The 21,767-nt window shown below is 44.3% G+C and overlaps 1 protein-coding gene across 22 annotated transcripts in view; it reads right to left on the reverse strand.

Moving 5' to 3' along the window:
* The window catches only part of NAXD (NAD(P)HX dehydratase), an 88,854-nt gene extending 67,605 nt beyond the window's left edge, over nt 1-21,249 (reverse strand). For 3 of the 22 annotated variants that reach the window (XR_010600482.1, XM_024103927.2, XM_065592022.1), the window contains exons 1-6: nt 20,932-21,084; nt 18,624-19,241; nt 17,030-17,401; nt 13,356-13,506; nt 7,762-7,807; nt 6,438-6,526 (exon numbers count right to left, since the gene is read on the reverse strand). Coding sequence is in view for 21 of the 22 variants with exons in the window: in XM_024103927.2 (XP_023959695.2) it covers nt 6,438-6,526; nt 7,762-7,807; nt 13,356-13,506; nt 17,030-17,401; nt 18,624-19,241; nt 20,932-21,022 (1,367 nt within the window). In the remaining variant the exon portion in view is untranslated. Of the gene's footprint in view, nt 1-6,437; nt 6,527-7,761; nt 7,808-13,355; nt 13,507-14,170; nt 14,222-17,029; nt 17,402-18,623; nt 19,622-19,676; nt 20,125-20,931 lie in introns of those variants that run through there. The other 19 variants (XM_024103928.2, XM_005302979.3, XM_065592045.1 and 16 more) reach the window with 17 other exon arrangements.
* Between the last annotated feature and the right edge of the window lie 518 nt (nt 21,250-21,767).

The raw sequence follows: 21,767 nt of genomic DNA on the forward strand, positions 1-21,767 counted from the left end.
ACTCTGAGTTACAACATGGTTTGGTTTCAATCACACTACCAATTTTAATTTGTTGCAGCAATGCCAGGAAACAGCCATATTGGAACCACATACCTTGACTCAGATTTTTTTAATAGTTTAGATTATCATGAAACTGGGGCCCTGACCAGCTGCAGTCATTACAAATTCCAAGCACTGGTGGGCTGACAATTTCAACTTCATAAATTTTACACTACCTATAATTTTCTTGTACACCTCCATCCCGATATAACACAACCCAATATAACATTAATACACGAATAGAACGCGGTAAAGCAGTGCTCCGGGGGGAGGGGGGGGGCTGCGCACTCCGGTGGATCAAAGCAAGTTCGATATAACGCGGTTTCACCTATAACAAGGTAAGATTTTTTTAGCTTCTGAGGACAGCGTTATATCAGGGTAGAGGTGTACTTTTAAAGTGGGGTACAGTAGTTACAATCCCCTCCCCCCCCAATAAAAAAAACATGTATTGTTGCTAGCACAAATAGCTGTCATGTAAGAACATAAGAATGACCGCACTGGGTCAGACCAATGGCCCATCTAGCTCAATACCCTGTATTCCAGCAGTGGCTAGTACCAGCTGCTTCAGAGGGAATGAACAGAAGAGAGCAATTATCAAGTGATCCATCCCACATTGTTCAGTCCCTGATTCCGGAAGTCAAAGATTTAGGGACATCCATAGCATGGGGTTGTGTCCCTCACCATCTTGGCTAATTGCCATTAATGGACTTGATGCAACCTTAACTATAGCATTGCCATTGTAAAGACAGACACAAGACATTTAAAAACGTTAAAGATAACTGCTGCAAAACTTTTACAAACCCCACTAATTCATGGAACCTTCTTTACAAGAATTATATTTTGCTACTGGCCATATTATAACAAATCACTTTTACCCTAATTGTGCGAACTTTTTCCTAAAGTCTTGATTTACATACAAGATCTGTGGTCTAAGCTTCTGGTCTGTGGGTAGTGCACAGTCCTAGTCCCTGAGCCAGTCTTAGTTCCCCAGGTTGGCAAGGGCTCAGAGTACAACTGCAGATGAGTGAGGCAAGGCTTTGTGGAAAAGGGAGCACTCAAATTGCTCTGAAATCACCCCTGTAGTAGCACCCTTGTTCTTTCAGGGTGGTTGGCCCCAGTCCAGAGTCTCACTCAAAGCAAAGGTAGGTTACATTTGGGGTTAATCAGGTGGGCCTTTTTCCAGGGTGTGGTGATGGTTAAGTATGTAGGAATTTTTGCTGTATCTGCCAGACTTCTTGCCTAACCTTGCAACATTCTCTCTTCTCATAAGGCCAGCTGACATTTAGGGGCCAGATTCTGCCCCTAAAGTTTTGCTGTTGATTTCAATGGGTATTGAATGGAGTCCTTAATGAGGTATTGAGGGCCAAGATGCACCACTTGCCTCTCTATTGAGCAGAGTTTGAAACAGAGTCCAGGAAGTTCCAAATCCCAAAGTGCACATATCACATACCACGGTTTTCGAGCATTCACAGCACATAAATTTGGTTGAGCGGGCCTATATGCAGTGTACATCACTGTGGCCCAAAAGCTGCTAGGAACTCAGCTACTTGTAAGACTGGAAAGAGAAGGAGGTTGGCTGGCAGGGGCGTGAACAGAAAAACATTTGGCTGCTTTTGGAGGGGCACTTTGTGTAACCCCTGCAGCTGGAGGACCTGCCTCCCCCCCCCCACCCCCCCAGCAGCCAAGCGGAGCTGCTTCTCCCCTCCCACCCCCCAGCAGTCGCGGAGCTACCTTTCCCCTCCCCATCCCCCAGTGCCAGAGGAACTGCCTCTCCCTGCCACAGCCCCGGGGTGGAGCTGGCTCTTCTCCCCCTCCTCCTGTGGCCCCAGGGCCAGAGGAGCTCACTCTCCCCTCTCTGGCACCAGAGGAGTTTTGTGCTCCTGCTGATTGGGGAGGAACCTGTGCTGCCCCCCGCGCGCACCCCTGTTGGCTGGCCATGTCAGCAAGCTGGAACTGGGACATTTATCATCTATACTGCAATAACACTTAGAGGCTCCAATAAAGACCTCAACATGCTAGACCAGGGGTGGGCAAACTTTTGGCACATCTGGGTATGGAAATTGTATGGTGGACCATGAATGCTCACGAAATTGGGGTTGGGATACAGGAGGGGGTGAGGGCCCTGGCTAGGACTGCGGGCTCTCAGGGGGGCCAGAAATGAGGAGTTCACAGTGCAGGAGGGGGCGCTGGGCTGGGGCAGGATTTGGTTTGGGGGGGGGGGAGGGGAAGAGGGAGGCCGAGGGCTCCAGCTGAAGGTGCGGGCTCTGGGGTGGAGCTGAGGATGAGGGGTGCAGGAGGGTGCTCCAGACTGGGACCGAGAGGTTCGGAGGGCGGGAGGGGGAAATCAGGGCTGGGGCAGGGGGTTGGGGCGTGGGAGGGGCTCAGGGGTGCAGGCAGCACTTACCTCAAGCAGCTCCTCTACGCATAGGAGCCAGGCCGGGGGGCGGGGGGAGGAAGAGGGGGACATGTCACTACTTTCCAGAAGCTGCACAGAGCTGTGGCACACAAGCATGGAGCAGCCCCCGACCCTGCTCCCCGGCTGGAGCACGGGAGCGGAGCAAGCCCCAGATCCCGCTCCCCAGGGGGAGCTCGAGGACCAGATTAAATCGGCTGGCAGGCCGGATGTGGCCTGTGTGCTGTAGTTTGCCCACCCCTGTGCTAGACACTGTACATGCCTATAATGACAACACAGTGGCCACCCCAAGAATTTACAGTGTAAGTATGTGATGACATAAAAGATGAATATGATGAGAGATAGGGGGCTGAAGAGGGAGATTGTGATCAGGGCCCTGTGTACTTCGCTGCACTATGGGCTCAAGTTTTGCAGCATGTGCTATTCAATTCAATAGCCATGTTAATTAGGTTACCTTGTTGATTTTTTGCATTACCTTGCCAAATCCTCTCAGAAGGTGCAGCAGTATATTTTATGGAATCCCTGAATAAAGGAGAAAATTACTCCCGATAAGGCTGAATGTTTAGGTTCCCTATAGAGACAGCTACTATTACCCAACTCCTGGGGATGCAGTGGGGGAAAAGGAGTATGTGGCAGCTAGGTAAAGCTCTATCCTTCCCAGGCCTCATGCTGCTACCCTTGCCTCACTGGGAGGGGAGCAGGCACCACCATCCGTCCAAGTGGCATGTGGGGCAATGGTATGAAAGTAGGTGTTGTGGTACACCTAGGACTGCAAATGACTCTAATTGAACCCTGCATCCTTTGCAGCTCACAAGGGACGGATGCCTGCAGCTCCACAGGTTGGCCCTGGCAACCCTCCCCCTCTAAACTTTGTTCAGACCCCCACCCCATCACATTTTGTATCCTGGGCAAAAGGCTGTCTGCCTGGCTGGCTCTCAAGGCTCATCAGCTCAGCCTCTGGCTGTCACATTCCTCCTCTGACCCACACCCTCAAAAGACAGGCAAAGGCCATCCTGATGAGCCCAGAGAGCTTGTGTGTCTCATGTTCCAGCTCCCACTTTTATGAAGAGCAGGGCAGGAAAATGTGCTACTTATTGTAATGCACTCCCTCTTGAGGTGAAAGCAGTACTAAAAGCGGAAGCTGCAGTCAGGTCACAGCAGAGCAGAGAGAACAAGATGTCAGACTCCTGACTGCAGTAAAATGGGGCATTGTTCAGCAGTTTGGCAAAAAGTCAAATTCTGCAAAATAAAAATCAGTGACACAGAATCACAGAATACACAAGGCCCTGATAATGACTGGCATAACAAGCAGGATCACAGAACATCAGCTGCCTAGCCACTTTCATGCATTGTGCAGCTATCACAGCAAAGGTGACCTTTAAAGAGGTGTACAAAGGAGGACAATGCAATAGCTCTGCAAACTTTTACAGGGAGCTCCTCCCGTTCATAAAGGGCAGCATGGGAGATAAACATCCCTTGCATAGTTGAGAAAAAACGGACTGACGGGCTTTGCCGTTGCTGGAAGAGCAGAAGCAGGGGTGACTGCTCAACACCACATAAGAGAGGATATGTAAAAGATGCAACTAAGTCTTGAATGGCTTTAAAAGTGAACGTGGGCAGTCTGTTTGATGCAGACAAAACTGGATTTAAAACATTCAATCAAGAATTTGGGAACCCGCAAAAATGTACAGTGCCCGTGTTTATGAGGAAAAACCATTATTAAGGCTGAAAATCATTCACGGAGGTCACAGGAGGGGGATCAAGGCTGGGGCATGGGGATGGAGCATGGGAGGGGCTCAAGGGTGCAGGCTCTGTGAATTTTGCAGCAGCAGGTGTGGCTGACCCCAGGGCCATCCCAGCAGCTGGGGACGCCCCGGAGCCAGACGCTACTCTGGCAGCCCCAGGCAGCTGGTCCCGGCGCTGCCCAGGAGCAGCAAATCCTCAGGCGCGTTCCCCTCCCAGCAGGTAAGATTTAGTCACAGGTATTTTTAGTAAAAGTCATGGACAGGTCACAGGGCTGTGACTTGTTGTTTATTGTCTATGACTTTTATTAAAATACCTGTGACTAAAACGTAGCCTTAACCATTATCTCACATTTGGAGACAGAAGAATGGGCAAGAAGTCTTATGGGGAGGTAAAAAAATTTTTAGAAAACCAAACCTGAACATTGTTGTTTGCATTTTTAAATCTTAAATTTTATTCAATTTTAAATAATGTTCCCAGCAACATCCAACCATACTGAATAAGTATATTAGCTGACTGTTTCTGCAAAGTCAGTGTGAAGTGTAAAAATTAACAATATTGACACTTAAACAGTGATGAGGCTTCAGACCTAATGTTCTATTTGGATGAATGGGGCAAGGGCAAACGGCGCGCACACACACACACACATCCCATTTGTCTATTTTACAGAATGAATAGGATAGCGCATCAGATTAGCGTCAAAAGCTTCTCTTTGCAACCAGAGGGGCAACATTTTTTTTTAAACTGACAATTTTATTCTACAGAAGACGCTGAACTAAAATCTGTGTGGAAAAAAGAATCCGTAGAAATTCCACAAATAGAGATTTAGAGAGATGAGATCCAGCAATCTCTTGTTTGCTCATGGTTCTCTCCTTTCTGACGATATTGTCTCATTTTTTTCCTACGATACTTTTCCATTACCACCAAACTAGTCAACAGTACTGTGTATTAACTCCTCCCATGTAAAATCATATTGGTTAGCCCAACTGTCATAGCGCCACTGACTTCAATGGAGCTGTGGCAATTTATACAAGCTGAGGAACTAGTCACTGGATTATAGACATTAGTGTGGTTGCACCAGGGCAATGCAAACAACTCTACCTTGTCTACACCAGGAAAACAAAAAGGTGTGCTTTTACAAAACAAAAACACAACAACAAAAAACAACAAGCCCCCATCCCCCAAAAAACCTGATTGCGTACTTGTTTTAAACATATTTTTAAATGCAAATTTTCACATAGAAAAGGTTTAACATCTCTAAAATGTGCTAACTGGTAGCTGTCAATCCCAGGCTTCCCTTTGGAGTTGATCACTTTAAAAAAGGTGCTAACATGTTTTTAAAAGTATTAAATCCTGTCTACAGTAGCATTTATCAAATGTTTTGACTCTTGTTTTTAAAAGCACTGTTTTTTCTAGTTTCGATAAGGCTCCAGTGTGTGTAGACATGATTTACACCAGTGCAGTGCAATTTGTACTGCAGGCTTACCGTAGGCCTTGCCTACAGGGCTCTAGAGCTTGATTCTTATTTGGTACACTCATTCCCAACCATTTGCAAAACCCAACCCAAACAATGTCTCCTGTAAGATATCCCGTTAGCGACACACTCCAGCCAATAATTGAAACAAACAAACTAACCCCTCACAAATTGATATAAGCAGCCCTTGATATTTTATATGGCATCTAGTTAACCCTGTAATGGCTAGATTTGTTATCTACAAGGTGAAACATTCAAGAAGAATCATAAAAATCATAACAAATTAAAATCAGTTTCTCATGCAGTAATTTAGCATGAATAGTGTTATGTCCACAGTGGTGAGAAAGTAAAACTGATTCAGAACCAAGAAGGAAGAAATTTGGGATGTGAGTGTTTTATTTTGGCTTTTAAAAAGAGATTCTAAAATGCTGACTTGTTCCATACTCAGTTCTGGATTTTGTGACTGCTCTCATTTAATGCATTAGAATTACAAACATCAGCAAGCAAGCTGAAAGAATAATCTTTGCTTTTTTTTTTAATTTGTGCTTTGACAGAAACACACACACACACACACACGGTGGTTCTAACAGGTCAGAAACTCCACATGCTCTTAAATGAAAACACGTAATACATAATCACATTTTTAACCTCTGATTCACCGGTCCTGTGATTCAGGAAGAGAAATAATGTAAACCAATGAACTGTCACACTGAAATGTTCAATCTAGTAGTCTTGACTTGATCATTTAAAGAAAAAAAAGTCACTTACAGCACTGGATGAACAATCAGTTCTGGACTATATGACTTTATTACAGCTGCTGCATCTTTGGTACAAAATACGTGGGATAAGTCTGCACCCTAAGAAAGAAAATTTGCAGAATTACAATTTGTAATCTTAGTAGTGTGTAAACAATTATTCCAATAGTTATTCACTGAATAACTATGAATTCCTACTGCTTGTTAAATAAAGCAAACTTGGTACCTGTTTGTTCCATCTTGACTAGCATGCCATTCAATAGTTTGGAGAGAAATTACTTTATTTCTTAAATCTAACTTCCAGGCTAAATTGCAAACTTACAGAAATACTTGCTTACTGAACAAGATTATGGCAAAAACAGTGAAAGTTTAGGGCCAGAGCTTGAAACCCTTTATCACAGGAGTAATCCTCTCCATTCATGCATGAGCAAGAATGATAGGCCTAGGCCCACAGTAAGGAAAGACAACAAGGACACAGCCAAGTAAGTAGGAGCTGTGTTACAAAACAAACAAAAATCGGTGTTGTGCTATATTCATGCAGGATAAACAAGATTACCCATGAGTTCTTTTCCAGTCCCAAGGTTTTTGATCCAATGAGCCAAATCTGGACTAGAGATAAACTGGCACAATTTCATTTATTACAGTTGAATTGCATGCATTTCTGAGTTTGACCCTAAGCTTCTTTTACCTCTAATAAGAAAAAGCAAAAATAATATACACGTAGGTTAGATAGCCAGGGACAAGAAGTTTCCAATACTTCGGATGTAGAAAGAAATACCAAACTTAAAAGATACAAACACATAAAGGAAGGCAGTAACCAACTAATGGCTCCTCTGGTGTATTACTATAATTTAATATTTTCCAAGCCCTGAGCAATTTAAGTTCCTGATCCTGAAGTTTGTTCTGTTAAGGTGAAATGTTATGCCTGTGCATAGGCCTACTGAATTCAGTAAGGTTCAGTAAGACTGCCTGCACATATCAAATGGCTGTATTATGGCCATAGTATCTTGTTGGATACTGAGTAGTCATCTCTGTCCAACTTTAAAACACAAAAGAGCCCAGGTTAAATTATTTTTGGTCTTGCCTAAATTAAATAATAATAAACTTAGATTACTAAAAAAAAAAAATAATGAATGACTTCTACAAATCTGATAACTTCTATGACTAAGAAGAATATGAACCTTCTAGAACTCAGAAATTATTAAAAAGAAAAAAAAGGTTACATTTCTAGAAGAACTAAAATCCCACAGTACAATGCAAGCCTTTTACATATGACACTAAACAATCCCTTTATGTTATTAAAAATACATTACATATGAAGGCAGGAAAACACATACCACTTTTAGAGCTGAAATTGCAGCAAAATATGGTGCCCCAGTGTACCTACAAATGAAACATTTTCTAGGTTAGGAAACAGACACACACAATTGTATCACAAGATAAAGTTAGCAGTTGCTCACCCTGCTACAATGAAGAATCGAATTCAAGAGCAAGTTAAATAAACTCAAGTAGTTCTTATTTATAAAGGATGGGTGAAATCCTGGCCCCACTGAAGTCAATAGCAAAACTCCAAGTGACTTCAATAAGGCAGAGATTTCACCCTATTCATTCACTCTCACTTGTGTAATATTTACATGGATTACATCACAAATAAAATCTAAAATAAGAGTCATCTCAAAGTATTCACATAAGCACGAGAGAGAGAGAGACAGACTCAATCCATTCAGAAAAGAGACTCAGAAAAAGCTCAAGTATAAGAGATAGTACCTTGGAACATGGCTTGGCAGGTCAAATTTGGGCTGTAGTAGACCAATCAAAAAGTGAATGAGAGAGACAAGGGTAATCCAATAGGGAAATCCTAACTGTAACAAAATAGTGTATTTAGCTCTTTATGTGGTATTTTTAATCTGCAGATTTCCAAGCACTTCACAAGAGGTAATATCTCCATTTTGGCCATCTCTAAACTGAGGCACAATAAGGTGAAATGACTCACCCAAAGTATCACAATGAGTGTCATGACTGGGACAATCAGCAGTCTTGCCTAGGGATCAGAGCAGGTCAGAGTTCAAGACAGGCCAGAGAGCAAAACTGAGTGTCAGGTGTCAGAAAGGGTCAGGTTACCAGATCAGCAGCAGGATCAGATACTGCAGGGGAAGCAGTCCTAAATACGGGGAACCCAGCTGCAGGGACAACTTCCTGTCTCTGTGCTTGGTTTAAATGGAGGCTCGGAACCAATCAGGCCCGCCACCATTCTGTCAGTCAGATCCCAGGACTGGACTCCTCTGTCAGAGTTCAGCTTCTATTCCAACAACTGTTAGGTCACTGGGTGACAGGTTGGAACTTACTAGCTCCTCAAGACCAGGGTTCAAGACACGTGGTCCGTAACCGGGAATAGAGCCTAGGTCTTATAACTTCCAGTCCAGTGCCCTCCTCAATTGACCTACACTGTCTCCTGTTCCCCAGAGTTCAAATCAGGATACTATTAGCAAAAATATGCCACATGATAAGTGTTGAGAAGGTGCATAATAAGAGGCTCAAAAGGCAGCTTGAATCCAAACCAAGGACCATGACCAGGTAGCCAAGATGTAGTTCATAAGGCTAGTGTAAATCAGGAATTGTATAAGGACATCACAACTATGATCAGTCTACAGCAGATGTTTCACCTTGTTACTTTATTCGCAATGCTTCTCCCATAAGCTCCTTTCACACAATGTAGAAGGTAATTTAAAGTAAGAGATTAGGGTGGAAAGAAGAGAGAAGGTAGAGGGGAATGGAACTCAAATGACCAACCTTCAACTGCATGTATAGCCAAAACAGGGATGGCATGACATTTACCAGAGATGGTTTTTACTACCACAGGAAAAGCTAGTTAGAAAGTGCCTTAAACGGTGACTATGATAAAAACTATTTCATTAATGCATATCACCTTACACTCAGTTTTAGCTACATTCAAATTGTGGTTACATAAATTAATTTCTGAATCTATTAGCTTAAGTTTGGCAAAAAAAGTAAAACTGAAGTGGGTGTAATTCTAATATATGTAATCATAGCATTGAACATGGGAATGTCTACACATTTTGTTTGGTAATTTCTCAAGGAAGTTATACATGTCAGTCAGGACCTGTTCCATTTTTCCATATTACATAAACAAAAAGCAAAAACAGTTGATTCTGTGAAAGTGACAATAATGCAGAGCTGTAGGCTTGAAGCATTAAGCAATCAGAAGCATGCAGAGTTGTAGACCACCACTCCAGGTCCATCTGGCCGTACAGCATTCTGTAGCACAAGCCCAACTTTGATGAAGTGTACAAACTGAGCCTCAATTTTGAACCGATGTATCTGAAGTTTGAAAAGATTTGTTCTATGCTTGCTGAACACTGATGCAATTGCACTACCAGTTCTATGAAGTCAGATGCAATATCATTACTCTTCAGGTTTTTCCACCATGCTACAGAGGAAACTTTTTCCTTCATAGCAGATGAAAATTCTGATTTTGGATATGGAGTTTCTACTTTAAATGCAAGTGAATATGGCAGAAAGTAAGGATTTTTACTGAGCAACCACGACATGGCAATTTCTTCTTGTTTAGTTGACAATTTCTTTCCTGCTTATTTTAGATGAAGACCAAACCAGGTTGGCCAACACGCGTACAGGAGTAATTGCTTCATGAAATCTCTTTTGTGCTGTTGCTTTGCGCGCTGCAAAATCTTCAGTAGATCCAACCATACTTTGCATACAACTGCAAATGTTAATGCACCCCTTTGGAATGTGTCAAATGCCACAGCAACTGGTTTCCATTGACTGATCAAATTCTTATGCTTCTTGGTAAATCCCTTGATAATTAGTTATACTGACCACTCTATCTTCAAATTCTGCCTCATGATCACTCACAATCTTGAGATAACAGCGCCAATTTTTAGTTTATGTTTCCAGATATGTTATTTGACTGTTCCATTGTGTTTCACCAGGGATTTGGGATTCTACAGATCCTTGGCATTTTTTTGAACAGGCTCCAGTATTCACAAATATTTTTGTAACTCTACTACATGTTTTATCAAAGCACTTGGTACAAGGTCTTGTCCAAGTAGATTTAGCCAATGTAAGGCAAGTCCATATGTAACTAAAGTGTCATTTTTTCCAAATCACTTCTCATTCTTTACATCTTTTTCCCCCACTGTCTGTGAGGTAGCTCTTAACACCACAAACATACAATTCATTTACTAATGTCTTGGCTTCTCTTGCCAGGGTACCACAGTACTTTCCAGTCTTATTGCTTCCAGTCTCAACCTCTGCCACATTTTGAGATTTAACCCAGACCAGTGAGAGGTTGTGTCACTACTTGCCCTGTAAGTCTGAATGCCTTAAAATGCTCTGCTGCTGTAGCTCCCTGTCTGTCCGCTCCCAACCAGTGGACAAGCATGCACTGAATGACTATGTTAAGCAGCCCTGGTTCAGCAGCTCTGATTCCAGCAGCCTGCTTGCTACACTACAGTCAAACTCTGGTCTCCACCAGCCTTTGTTTTTATTAGCCAAGTGACCCCAATACACCCCCAATCCCAAATTTCCCCAAAACCATCTACCCTGAAAATGTCCAGCCCTGTCCTGGAACATTCAGAGAAGTAATACGGTCTGCTGCTCCTTTAAAGACATAAGAGCACAGCAGCCTGTTGCTTTACTGGAATTAATAATGAATTTAAGTCAAACGTAGCAGTAGGCTGATTTAGAATAAAAGTAAAACAAGTTTATTTAACCAAAAATACAGAGATTTTAAGTGCATTCAAGAGATGAAGTCAGAAATGGTAACAAAAGTGAAAACATGCATCTAAAAATGTAAAACTTAAATCTAGTAAGATAGTCTTTGTTAAATATGATTTTCCTCTGATCCAGTCTTCTTTCCACCTTTTAACTAAATGGCCTGGTCAGGACATCACAGAGATCAAATTGCTTTGTTTCTTTGTCTCCTTAAGGCAAAGAATCCCTTAGGGGCTCACTCCCCCTCTCTTTATAGTTCAGTGAACCTTTGAAACATATTCTTCTGAAGGGTACCGTCGGGTAAAGTTCATGTCGAATAAAGGAGCCATGAGGTTTGGAGGATAAGTCTCCAAGCTGGTTCCTCCCCCACTGGCTGTTGCTACTATGCACATTATCTCTTCCTGCGGCAACTTCCCATACAAATGAATAGCTCACTGAATTTGGTCACACCTGTTCTGAGGTGTTGGCGTCTTTTCTTGTCTGAGGAAAACCTGTTTATCAACTCCCCCTGACATGCCACGTTTAAACACCTTTTAGTCACAGACTTTAAAGCATAATATTAGTGAGTCTCCATAGTTTCACACACAGCCTTGTTACATATATTGTACAATGATATTATTGGCCAGCATGTTATTTGTTTTCAAATTATACCTCACAAGGCATACGCTGTACAAAAATCATTGCAGTGGTGTGAAGGGTGTGAATACAGAGGTGCCTACCTCACAACCACTGATACATAAACCACAATTTTCCCAGTGTGCATACAGTTAGCTATCACTGAGTCACTACACATTACTCCAACCATCTGCTTTTCCATATAATTTATTGCATGCTACTATCCTCAAGCCATCAGTATTTGTGTTTAACAGTTCACCTGCTACCTGCTTTCGACTGGATGCTTTGCAGCTTGGCCTTAGGCATCTAATCATTGCTTGAAAAGTTGGATGTTGAATAAAAGAGAAAGGAATATTATAGCCATAAAATATTCTGCAATTTTCAAGTCTAACTTTTGTTTCAGTTTTGGAGTTGTTTTTGTTATAAAAATATCCATTTGTGGGTCAAAAACCCATGATACTTACTCCTTGTTTTCTTTAGCCGACCTGGATCTAGCTGTTTTTTGATGTAGTTGGCAATTGCAATGTAGGTATTATCAGTACTCATCCTCAGGGTTTGATTCCAATTCTACTACATAGTGTATGCGCAACATGCCTCAGGTGGCACGTGACCAGGATTCAACACCAAATTTGGTCCACTAGTTGGATCATTAGCTTCCCCGAGTTGGGCCAGATACTGACAGGGAGTGCAGTGTGAATGCTGATCCATGCATTTAGCCAAAGGGGGTCTGGTGTCTGTCTTCTTTCCACAGCATTTTGCAAAATGTTTCCTCATATGATCTGCCTTCCCATTCACTTTTTCTTTGCAATTTCTGCCTTTAAGACTCTCTTTGATGCCACCATGAACTTTCTCAAAATAGCCATGAACTGGGTCAAGTGGTCTTCCACCTTTGCTCATACTGAAATACTTTGACTTGAGTCACTGTACACGGGAATTCAGTTGCAGCAATTGTACTCCAGCTAGCCAAATCAAGAGACAGAGTACTGGACTAAACAGTTAGTTTGGCAATTTACCTCAAACAGAAAATGAAACTTCTAAATCTGGGACTACCCCTTCGCTGTTTGCTTAACAAACATGTAATTTTCATTGCTATAGCAAAGAAGGGGTAGTCCCAGATTCAGAAGTTTCAGTTTCTGTTTGAGGTAGCTTAGGCACTAGCATACAGTTTAGGTGGAGGGTCTTTTTTGTTTTATTTTAACTGAAATTAAAAGGGACCATGTTACTGCAAAATCATCATCAAATTGCTCGATATTTGCCAGTAATTTTCATTAGCATGTTCTAATAATTTTATTCTTCCAGTTTCCCAGTTTAAACTGGTATTTACCAGCCCTGTCCTAAACTAGTTTTCCCGGCAGGAAATTGCCAACCCTTAAGTCTTGCATCACTGACATAAGGGGACATGTATTCTGATTCTAATGATGGACTAAGCAAAGGCACCTTTGAAAACATGGGGTTCACAATCCCTTAAAAACAGTATTTTCAATTTAAATGCTTTTTAAAAGTAGTAAAACATGTACTTGAGATCCCTAATCAACAACAGCATATATATTTCTGTTTAACTTACTCTTGACATCCTCCCACGATGCCTATCCGTCCATCTTGACCTTTATGCTTCTTTGCTGTTAGAGGAGGAATAACATTGCGCACCAATTGAAAAATATTCTCCATGTCCTTTATAGAATGTGTTTTGTGTAGTGAAAAGGCTCTCTCGATAACTGAAAAAGATAAAGACATTAAAAAATTACTTCAGAAATGTTTCTTTTTAAATTGATAGAAACCTCAGTGAATTTTGAAACATTCAGAAGTATTGGTGTACTCAATTTCTATAATAGAGGTGTTACATAGTCGTACAGAATGATTAAAAAACCCAAACTCTCCAATTTTACTTTTAATAAAACTATTCAGTCTTGTACTCAGTAATTGTCCTTGCCATACCAACACCACAAGTAGAAAAAAAGATGTTTGAAGAAAGTTAGGACACAACTCCGAAAATATTCTGGTAACAAACAAGAAAATACCGGCTCTGTGCAATGTCAGCAGAAAACCCTTTTCTCCAACCTTTACAGAATCTAACGTTAAACCAGACTAGCTAAACTGTAGCAAAAATCACTTTATAGTGTTCAATAATGATAAATATTCCTGGCTGATCTCTTGTTTTGAAAATCTTTCTACAATACAGGCATTCCACTCCCATTGGGATCAAAAACTAACCTTTTTGGAGCATGGCCAAAATATCATTGTCACAATGCAGAACATAACAAAACTCATCTCTGCTCTGGAAATAGGGCAATATTTCCCTCTTAAAATTACTCCACATTTTACAAACTATCATAAAATCTACAAGAAATATGCATCCCATACACCTCACAACCTACTTACAGGGCCATGGCTGCTTAAAAAACCTTCAGTTTCCTTGTTTTTCTAGAACAGAGACTCTATAATGAGGGGAAAACAGTAGAAAACATGAAAAAAAAAGGAACTCTAGACTGGATTTTACTTCTGCCTAAAGATTTCACTTCAACTTTAGATACAAATAAGTAAGGTCCTAAGTCATTAACATATATGTTGCCTTAAATAATTACTTTTAAAGCATATTTTATTATAAACTGTAAAAAAAACCTCATGATTGGAAGTCAATTCTGAGTTTCTCTTGCTACAGTATAAAATTACAACTATACATCTGCATCATCAAATGTAGTATGAAAACCCGGCTTCAGGTTTTCACAGTTAATAGAATGTCTTTCAGATTAAAAGTGAATGCATTTTAGAAGTAATAAATATTAAGGCTAAATATGTACGGTCAGGGCCATCCCTAGCTATTTTGGTGCCCTACGCAGCCGCCCCCCCCTCACGGGGTGGGGCTGTGTGGGGCCCCAGGCCTCCGTGGGAGGGAGCGGGGGGGCTGTGTGGGGCCCCACCCCAGGCCTCCACGGGGAGCTGGCCCCAGGAAGTGGCCAGCCCCCATCCCCAGCCTGCTCTGCTCCCCTGGCTCCCAGGCTTGGGAGGAGGGGGGGGGAACTGCCCCCCAGCACTTGCCGGCGGCGCGGCAGGGAGCCAGGGGAGCAGAGTAGTCTGGGGCCGGGTCGCTCTACTTACCGGTGAGTGCAGGCCCAACCGCTTCTGGAACCCTCAGGAGAGAGGGGGCGGGACTGGGGCAAGGGAAGGGGCCCTGGGGAAGAGCCAGAGCAGGGGCTGAAGCAGCAGCAGCTGCGCAGGGCACCAGGAAATTTGGTGCCCCAAATTTCATGGTGCCCTACGCAGCTGCATACTTTGCGTATGGGTAAGGATGGCCCTGTGTACTGTGTTCAAGATTTAGGAGCTTAAGTAGTTTTCTGTATCTGTTTTCTAAGTTAGACTGAAAAGTGAAACCACTATTTGTGAGAAAAACTGTAGTATACATACAGGTTCTAATTTAAATATTAAAATATTGCTCAAACACTTGGATAAACTATTATGACATCATAAAGTAATACTATAGACCAGATATCCATTCAATAGAATAAGAAAGTATGTTAACTTAAACCATAACAGGCCCGAACGTTCATTCAAGACTCCACTAAATTTAAAGAGAAGTTTGGAGGTCAGAGAAACATAGGACTGGCCCTTATAGTTTGGATATTTAAATAACCAAATAAATGTAAGTTCTGATAGCCTGTCCCGAGCCAGAAACTGGCTTACAGAGTTTTATTTCTAATTCTGCTTAGCTCTATTATTTTTTTAAGACTACCCATCCATTGAATACTGAACCCACATATGATTTTAAAAACAAAAGTAAAATAAAACAACTTTTAATTCCAACCTGATGGGCTACAAACATCATAAGCCATATAGGCTTTGCTGTCAACGTTGACAAAACAATTGGTATGCGATTACTGTTATGGTCCATTCTTTCTATGTGAACATACAGAGAGATCATCAATATAAATGACACAAATCTTGAAAAAAGTCTGTGTTACTATGCACTGCATACTTGATTAGACTCTAGTCCACACACCTTTTGTAAAGGGGGGGAAAAAAACAACAAAATAACTTTGAATAGATGCCAATTCTAAGGATATTCTGAAAAATCCAGACCCTGATAAATTCATAAATGAATTGGTTCAGGAGGAAAATAAGATTCAAGATATTTTTGTAAAGAAATGTAAGTATTTGAAGGATAGATCCTCAAGCAGCCATAAACTGTCATAGCTCCATAGCATTCAGCTGAGCTATGATAATTTACATAATTTGAGGATCTGACCCTTGGCCTGTAGATAAAGTATACAGTCACATAATTCAACATCTAGAGCAGGGATTCTCAAACTTCATTGCACCACGACCCCATTCTGACAACAAAAATTATTACATGAACCCAGGATGGGGGGGGCCAAAGCCCAAGCCCCACTGTCCCATGTAGGGGGGGCCAAAACTGAAGCCCAAGGGCTTCAGCCCCAGGCAGGGGGGCTATAACTTAAGCCCTGCCACCCAGGGCAGGAGCCCTCAGGCTTCGGCCCCAGGTGGTGGAGCTCAGGCTTCAGCTTCGGCCCTGGGTCTCAGCAAGTCTAAGCCAGCCCTGGTGACCCCAACTAAAATGGGGTTGCAACCCACAGTTTGAGAACCGCTGATCTAGAGTGAAATCCAGGCCCTACTGAAGTGAATGGCAAAACTTCCTTTGACTTCAGCAGGGTCAGGATTCCAGCCGTAAATGTTCAAAACATGTCTGACATACCCACTATTAAAAACCCCAATACATGTTATTTTTCGAGGTCTTTCATTACTTTGAATTAACATTTTCAAGTATGATGAAAGCTTTGACAGCAAGATTATTACTGAAAAATGTTAAGATCTATATTTCTTTTTTCAATTTTATTTAGACTATTGTTTTATTCTGCTGCAAGACACATTCTTGCTTCCAGATCATTTTCAGTAAAGGTTAAGCTCCTAACATATTATATACAACTGCATATTATATACAATTGAGTTCTATACAGATCTGAATGTGACATGAACTGACCAGTTCTTATGGACTACTTTTCCATAATGTTCGGTCAATATTTAGAATTTGTTAGAGTTTTTTTTTTTTTTTTAAATATCAGTACAATAGCATGGCAAGACATTTCAATTCAATTTACAGACAAAAAACTCATCACAATATTGAAAATAAGTCAAAGCTAGACATTTATTTTCAGATACTAACACCAGCCATCGCACAAATCTTTTAAATATAATAGATCTTATTTATGCTATAGAATGAAGTACCTATTGGTGGAGAAAGTGCTGCTGTCATAGCATTATAATTAAAGTTATCGCCATATGATCGGTGATTTGCTCTCTGAGGAGGACTAGTTGGCATAGACTGTGACCTTTGTGATACTGTAGAAGAAATTCCTGCCAACATCTGTCCCAACATTTGTAACATCTGGAGTTCTCGAGCATGCTCAGCTTCACGGCGCTTGTCCTCAATTTTAAGCCGCTGCTCTTCATATTTGTAAAATTTCTCTTCTGTATCCACACTTTGTTGTAGGAATTTTTCCATCATTTTATCCAGTGTTAAATTTGCATGGCGTTTTTTTGATCTTTTGGGTTGAGAGAGTGGTTGTGTACTGGTTTGAGCATTGATTTGTTTAAAGCCTAAAACAAAGTAGATAAAATTATATTCAACCTTCCAGACATACTAAAAGGAATGAGTAAATAGTAAAACTGTACCCCTTATGAAATGTAGATCTATTTTGCCATATCAAGGTATTATTTTGTTTCAAAATTAGGCATGGTTATTTCTGATGATTTTAAGAATACTAAAATAGGGAATACATGCTTATCCAAAAAGTTATCTGCATAACCTGAAATCAAATAGGGACACCTTTTAACTGCTGTAGTACTAAACTTCAAAAATAGGAAGAGGCTTTTTGATCTTTTAAAAAGGTTTGTGAAGGCTATTCAACAGTGCAGCCTCATTTGTGTATTGCAGGTAATTACACTAATCAGAATTGAGTTTCAGCCTGCTGGCGTTTTAGATTTGCATTTCAAAAAAGATGTTAGTGTAAACAACACTTTGATGAGATTTATGTATAAAAAGGAGATTGGTCAACCAATTGGCTAACTTCTGAGTGTTCTGAAGACAGATTCAGGTTTTAGACAAATACACACAGCATAAGATTGGACTTTAAAAAACATTTGAGCAGAGTACAAAGGGCAACAGGGAAAGGGGCAGGCTTTATCTTGCTTTCTATATTTCCCACCCCCTGCAACTGTACTATATAACTGAATCAAATAAGAGTTCTTGAAAAGGCCCACTTAGGTTTTTGGCAAAGTAATGACAGTACATAGGAAAACGATCTATAGCAAAGTTTAAACATAGCAGGAATTATGAGGATGCTGCTGTTTTTATCCAAAACGGTTTGGCACCTCCTATCTTATCTCTACATTAGTTTCCGATTTGTTTCCTATTGATAAACGAATTAAAACTAGCAGAATCGCCATTCTCCCTCCCCCATATTGCAACTATTTACTTTGTAATTTTTTAAGAGCTTCCTGAACTAATTCCTTTCGGCTCCTGTTTTGGTTCTGGGAAGAGTCAAAGGGACGAAACACTGGGATAGGGAAGGAGAAGAGCAAAAAGGAGGAGAAGAGAAATTAAATGGAGGAGATAGGACTCCATAGTGGGGGGAAGGGGTTAAAGAGACTTAAAGGCGTTTTAATCCAGTTCCCCTTGAAGAGGATGAGAGAGAGGTCTGGAAGGGAAGAGGCTAGTGCTTCCAATCGCTTCTGCACATTAGCTAGAGGCGCTAGTACTTCTATTGTATGGGGGGTACAGATGATATGGGGGCGAATACGGGGCGAGGGATTCCCCTACCGGCGTGTATACGGGGTGGGGCTCCCCGGCCCGGTTGCTGGTACTCACCCTCGGCGGGCGGCACGGGAATGGCGAACGGGGGGCACTCCACCTTGATGGGGTGCTCGGCGTAGGACGAGCACTCGCCCGAGTCCTCGGTGAAGTGGTCGTGGGGGGACTCGAGCTCGGCGTCCTCGTCGAGCTCGGTGTCGGGCTCGCGGCTGTTGTGGGGGGTGCCCGGCGTGGGCGGCCCGGCGGCGGGCTGGGCGCTGTCGGCGGGCTGGGCCAGCGGCTCGGGCGCGCTGTCCGGCCCGCCCCGGCAGCTGAGGATCCGGTCCATCTCGTCGTAGTACTTGCAGATCTTGCGGGCGTGCCCGTTCTTCTTCAGCCCGTCCCGGGCCTGGTAGTACTGGCGCTTGAGGCCCTTGATGCGGATGCGGCACTGCTCCGGGGTGCGCTCGAAGCCCAGCTCGGCCAGGCGGCAGGCCACGTCCCGGTACACATGGCTGTTCCGAAAGTTCCCGTCCAGCGCGGACTGCACGTCGGCCTCGCCCCAGATCTCCAGCAGCGCCCGCGTCTCCAGGTCGGACCACAGGAAGCCCCGCGTGTTGGTGATCATCCTCGGCCGGCCGGCCGGCGCTGCAATGGCCGCGCACCGGGGAGGGGGGGGGGGGTTAGCGCCCGCCCGGCCTCGCCTACAGCCCCGGCGGCGCAGCGGCAAGTAGCGGAGAAGCGAGCGCCGGGCCCCACATCCCAGCCCGGGCCGCCCCCCGCACAAACAAACTTTCCGGCCGCCGCCGCCCGGTCTGGGTCCCCCCCCCGTAGATGGAGCCGCAGGCACAGGGCGCCGCCCGCTCAACCAGTCACCCGGGCGCGGCCGCTCCCCGGCAGGACGCTGGCTGGGCTGCTAGGCCCCGCTCGCTGCTCATCACACGGCGCCCCCGCCCGCCGCGGCCGGAGCCCCGCACGCTGCCCTCCCCCCTCACACACACACACACACACACAGGGCGCCGCAGGCAGCTCCGCGCCCAGACCCCCCCGCCCGGCGTCACCGCGCACTGCGCGCTACCTCACCCCGCACGCCGGGGCTCAGCCGGGCCGGCCCGCGGCTGCTGGGAGCGGGACACGCGCCGCTGTTCGCAGCGCCGGAGCTACGAGCTCGCTCAGCCCGGCCAGGCCCGGGCAATGCAGCGGTGACTCACAGACAGCACCTGCCGCTCGAGTCAGGCTGCGGCTGGTTCCTTAAACAACCAACCCGCCCCGGTGGCTGGTCCTCAACCCTGCTCTCTGCAGCTCCTGGCAAACATCCCACTCCCCGTGCGTCATGCTCCCGGGGAACTCGCTAGTTTTGTCCATCATCATCACGGTAAAAGGCAGGTGTGGAAGTTTTGCGCCTGGGTGCATTATTTTTAGTCAAGACGCACTTGGGGAGGTTATTGTGTTAAGCGCTAGGCAAACACCGAGGCCCCTATGCTGAAAACTGGTCCATGTGATGTGGATCCCCTTCTTAAGAGACAGCTCCTTCCCTGAGCAACCGAATCACCTCTTCAATAATAATAATAATTTCTTACCAAACACCAGCTACAAAAAATAAAGCTTTCAGGTATAGCTCCCCCCATATAACGTTTCCTGCTATTTACATCTCACTCCTATTTGGACGCTAGTGAGTTTCACGTTGTCACTGTCACGTTGAAGCCCTGGATTGCGAACATGGCAAGGGAAAGCCTCCATCCAATTGACTAAAGAACAGTTTATATTCATTACACATATTTCCACGTATACTAGGTTTTATATAAAACGATGAAGGCACAATGCATAGGTTGGGCCTAAACATTAGCTAGTATTTGTACAGACCGTTGTAGACATAAGACACGACTGAAATCAAATTACAGCTCATTGCTGTTCTCAGCTAAGGCCCTGTGTCTCACAGCAGGAAGCTTCCTGAGCTCCTTCTTCCAATGCTTTCCGTGGCACTGCTCTGGGAAAATACCCACCCACGCTTTTCTTTCTAATTCCTCCGCGCCGCGCCTGTAAAACCCAGCAGGGGAGTCCGAAGGGTGGGGTGCCCTAAAGAGCATCAACTCCAGGCAACCCAAACCAACAGGCAGTTTGTTTGATGAGTAGAGACCCTGCTTGGGTACAGGACAGTTTGCTTTATCCAGCCGTTTTCAGAAAGCCAGCGACACACGCCCAGCAACACACCTGTCTGGCCTGTGGCGAGCTGAGAAAGCTTCCGCCATTCGCTTAGGCTGGCGGCAGCTGCCGCCCACACAGAGCTGCGGGTCCCCCATTCCCTACTGGCGAGAGACCCGGTGGAGAGGGCTTATACCTTTATCATACTGCAGCCAGAAGATCGTAACTACAGCCGAGGCCAGTGCTGCGAGCACACAAGTGGTGACAGTGCCCCTTCCCCAAATCATCTCGGACGGGGGCCTGGGAACGGCCCCAGCACGGGCCCCGCACGCACCGCTCTGCACTCTCCTCTTACCTAGCCACCAAGCGGGGCTCACACCACCTCCTGCCAAACACATAGGCAAGCGCCTGACACAACTCATCAGTGCTGCTTCCGGCTCCACGCCACCGCGCGCTGCCCACGCAGGCCCGGAGCGCCACGCCTTCCTCTGGGGCACACCCACCAGCGGCAGCCAATCCCGGCTCTAGCCGAGCTCCTGACAGACACACCAGAGCCGGGCTGCCGACTAGAGCGGAGGAGCCCACCCTGTGTATAGGGTGCACTTAGGCTCGAAACGGGGTCAGGGCCTGCTGATCTAAGGCAACAAATATGCACCAGGAGCCACCTTTCCCACCCCCTGCTGCACAGACTGAGAAAAGGGTGAAGGTTTCCCCACTCCTGCTTGCAGTGGAGTGTGAACAATATTATGCATTGGCCAAAAGATAGGTGGAAATGTAGGGAGGAGGGAAACACCTAAACCCAAAGCAAGGAACAACATGGCACTTGGATTTTGAAAGGGGGTCACTGCCCAGCGCACTCTTCCCCTCCAGAATCCAAGACCAAAGGCAGAAACTGCTTGATTCCCCCTCATTCTGACTTCTTGAGACCTGCTTGGAGCCCAACAGATCGTAAAATCTGTCCTCTAAGAAGTTATCAACGTTGCCAAAGGATCTGGATTTAGTTTAGGATTGTTGCTTGACAAAAGATTAGGG

This window comes from Chrysemys picta, chromosome 1 (assembly GCF_011386835.1).
Source record: "Chrysemys picta bellii isolate R12L10 chromosome 1, ASM1138683v2, whole genome shotgun sequence".
NCBI lineage: Eukaryota > Metazoa > Chordata > Testudines > Emydidae > Chrysemys > Chrysemys picta.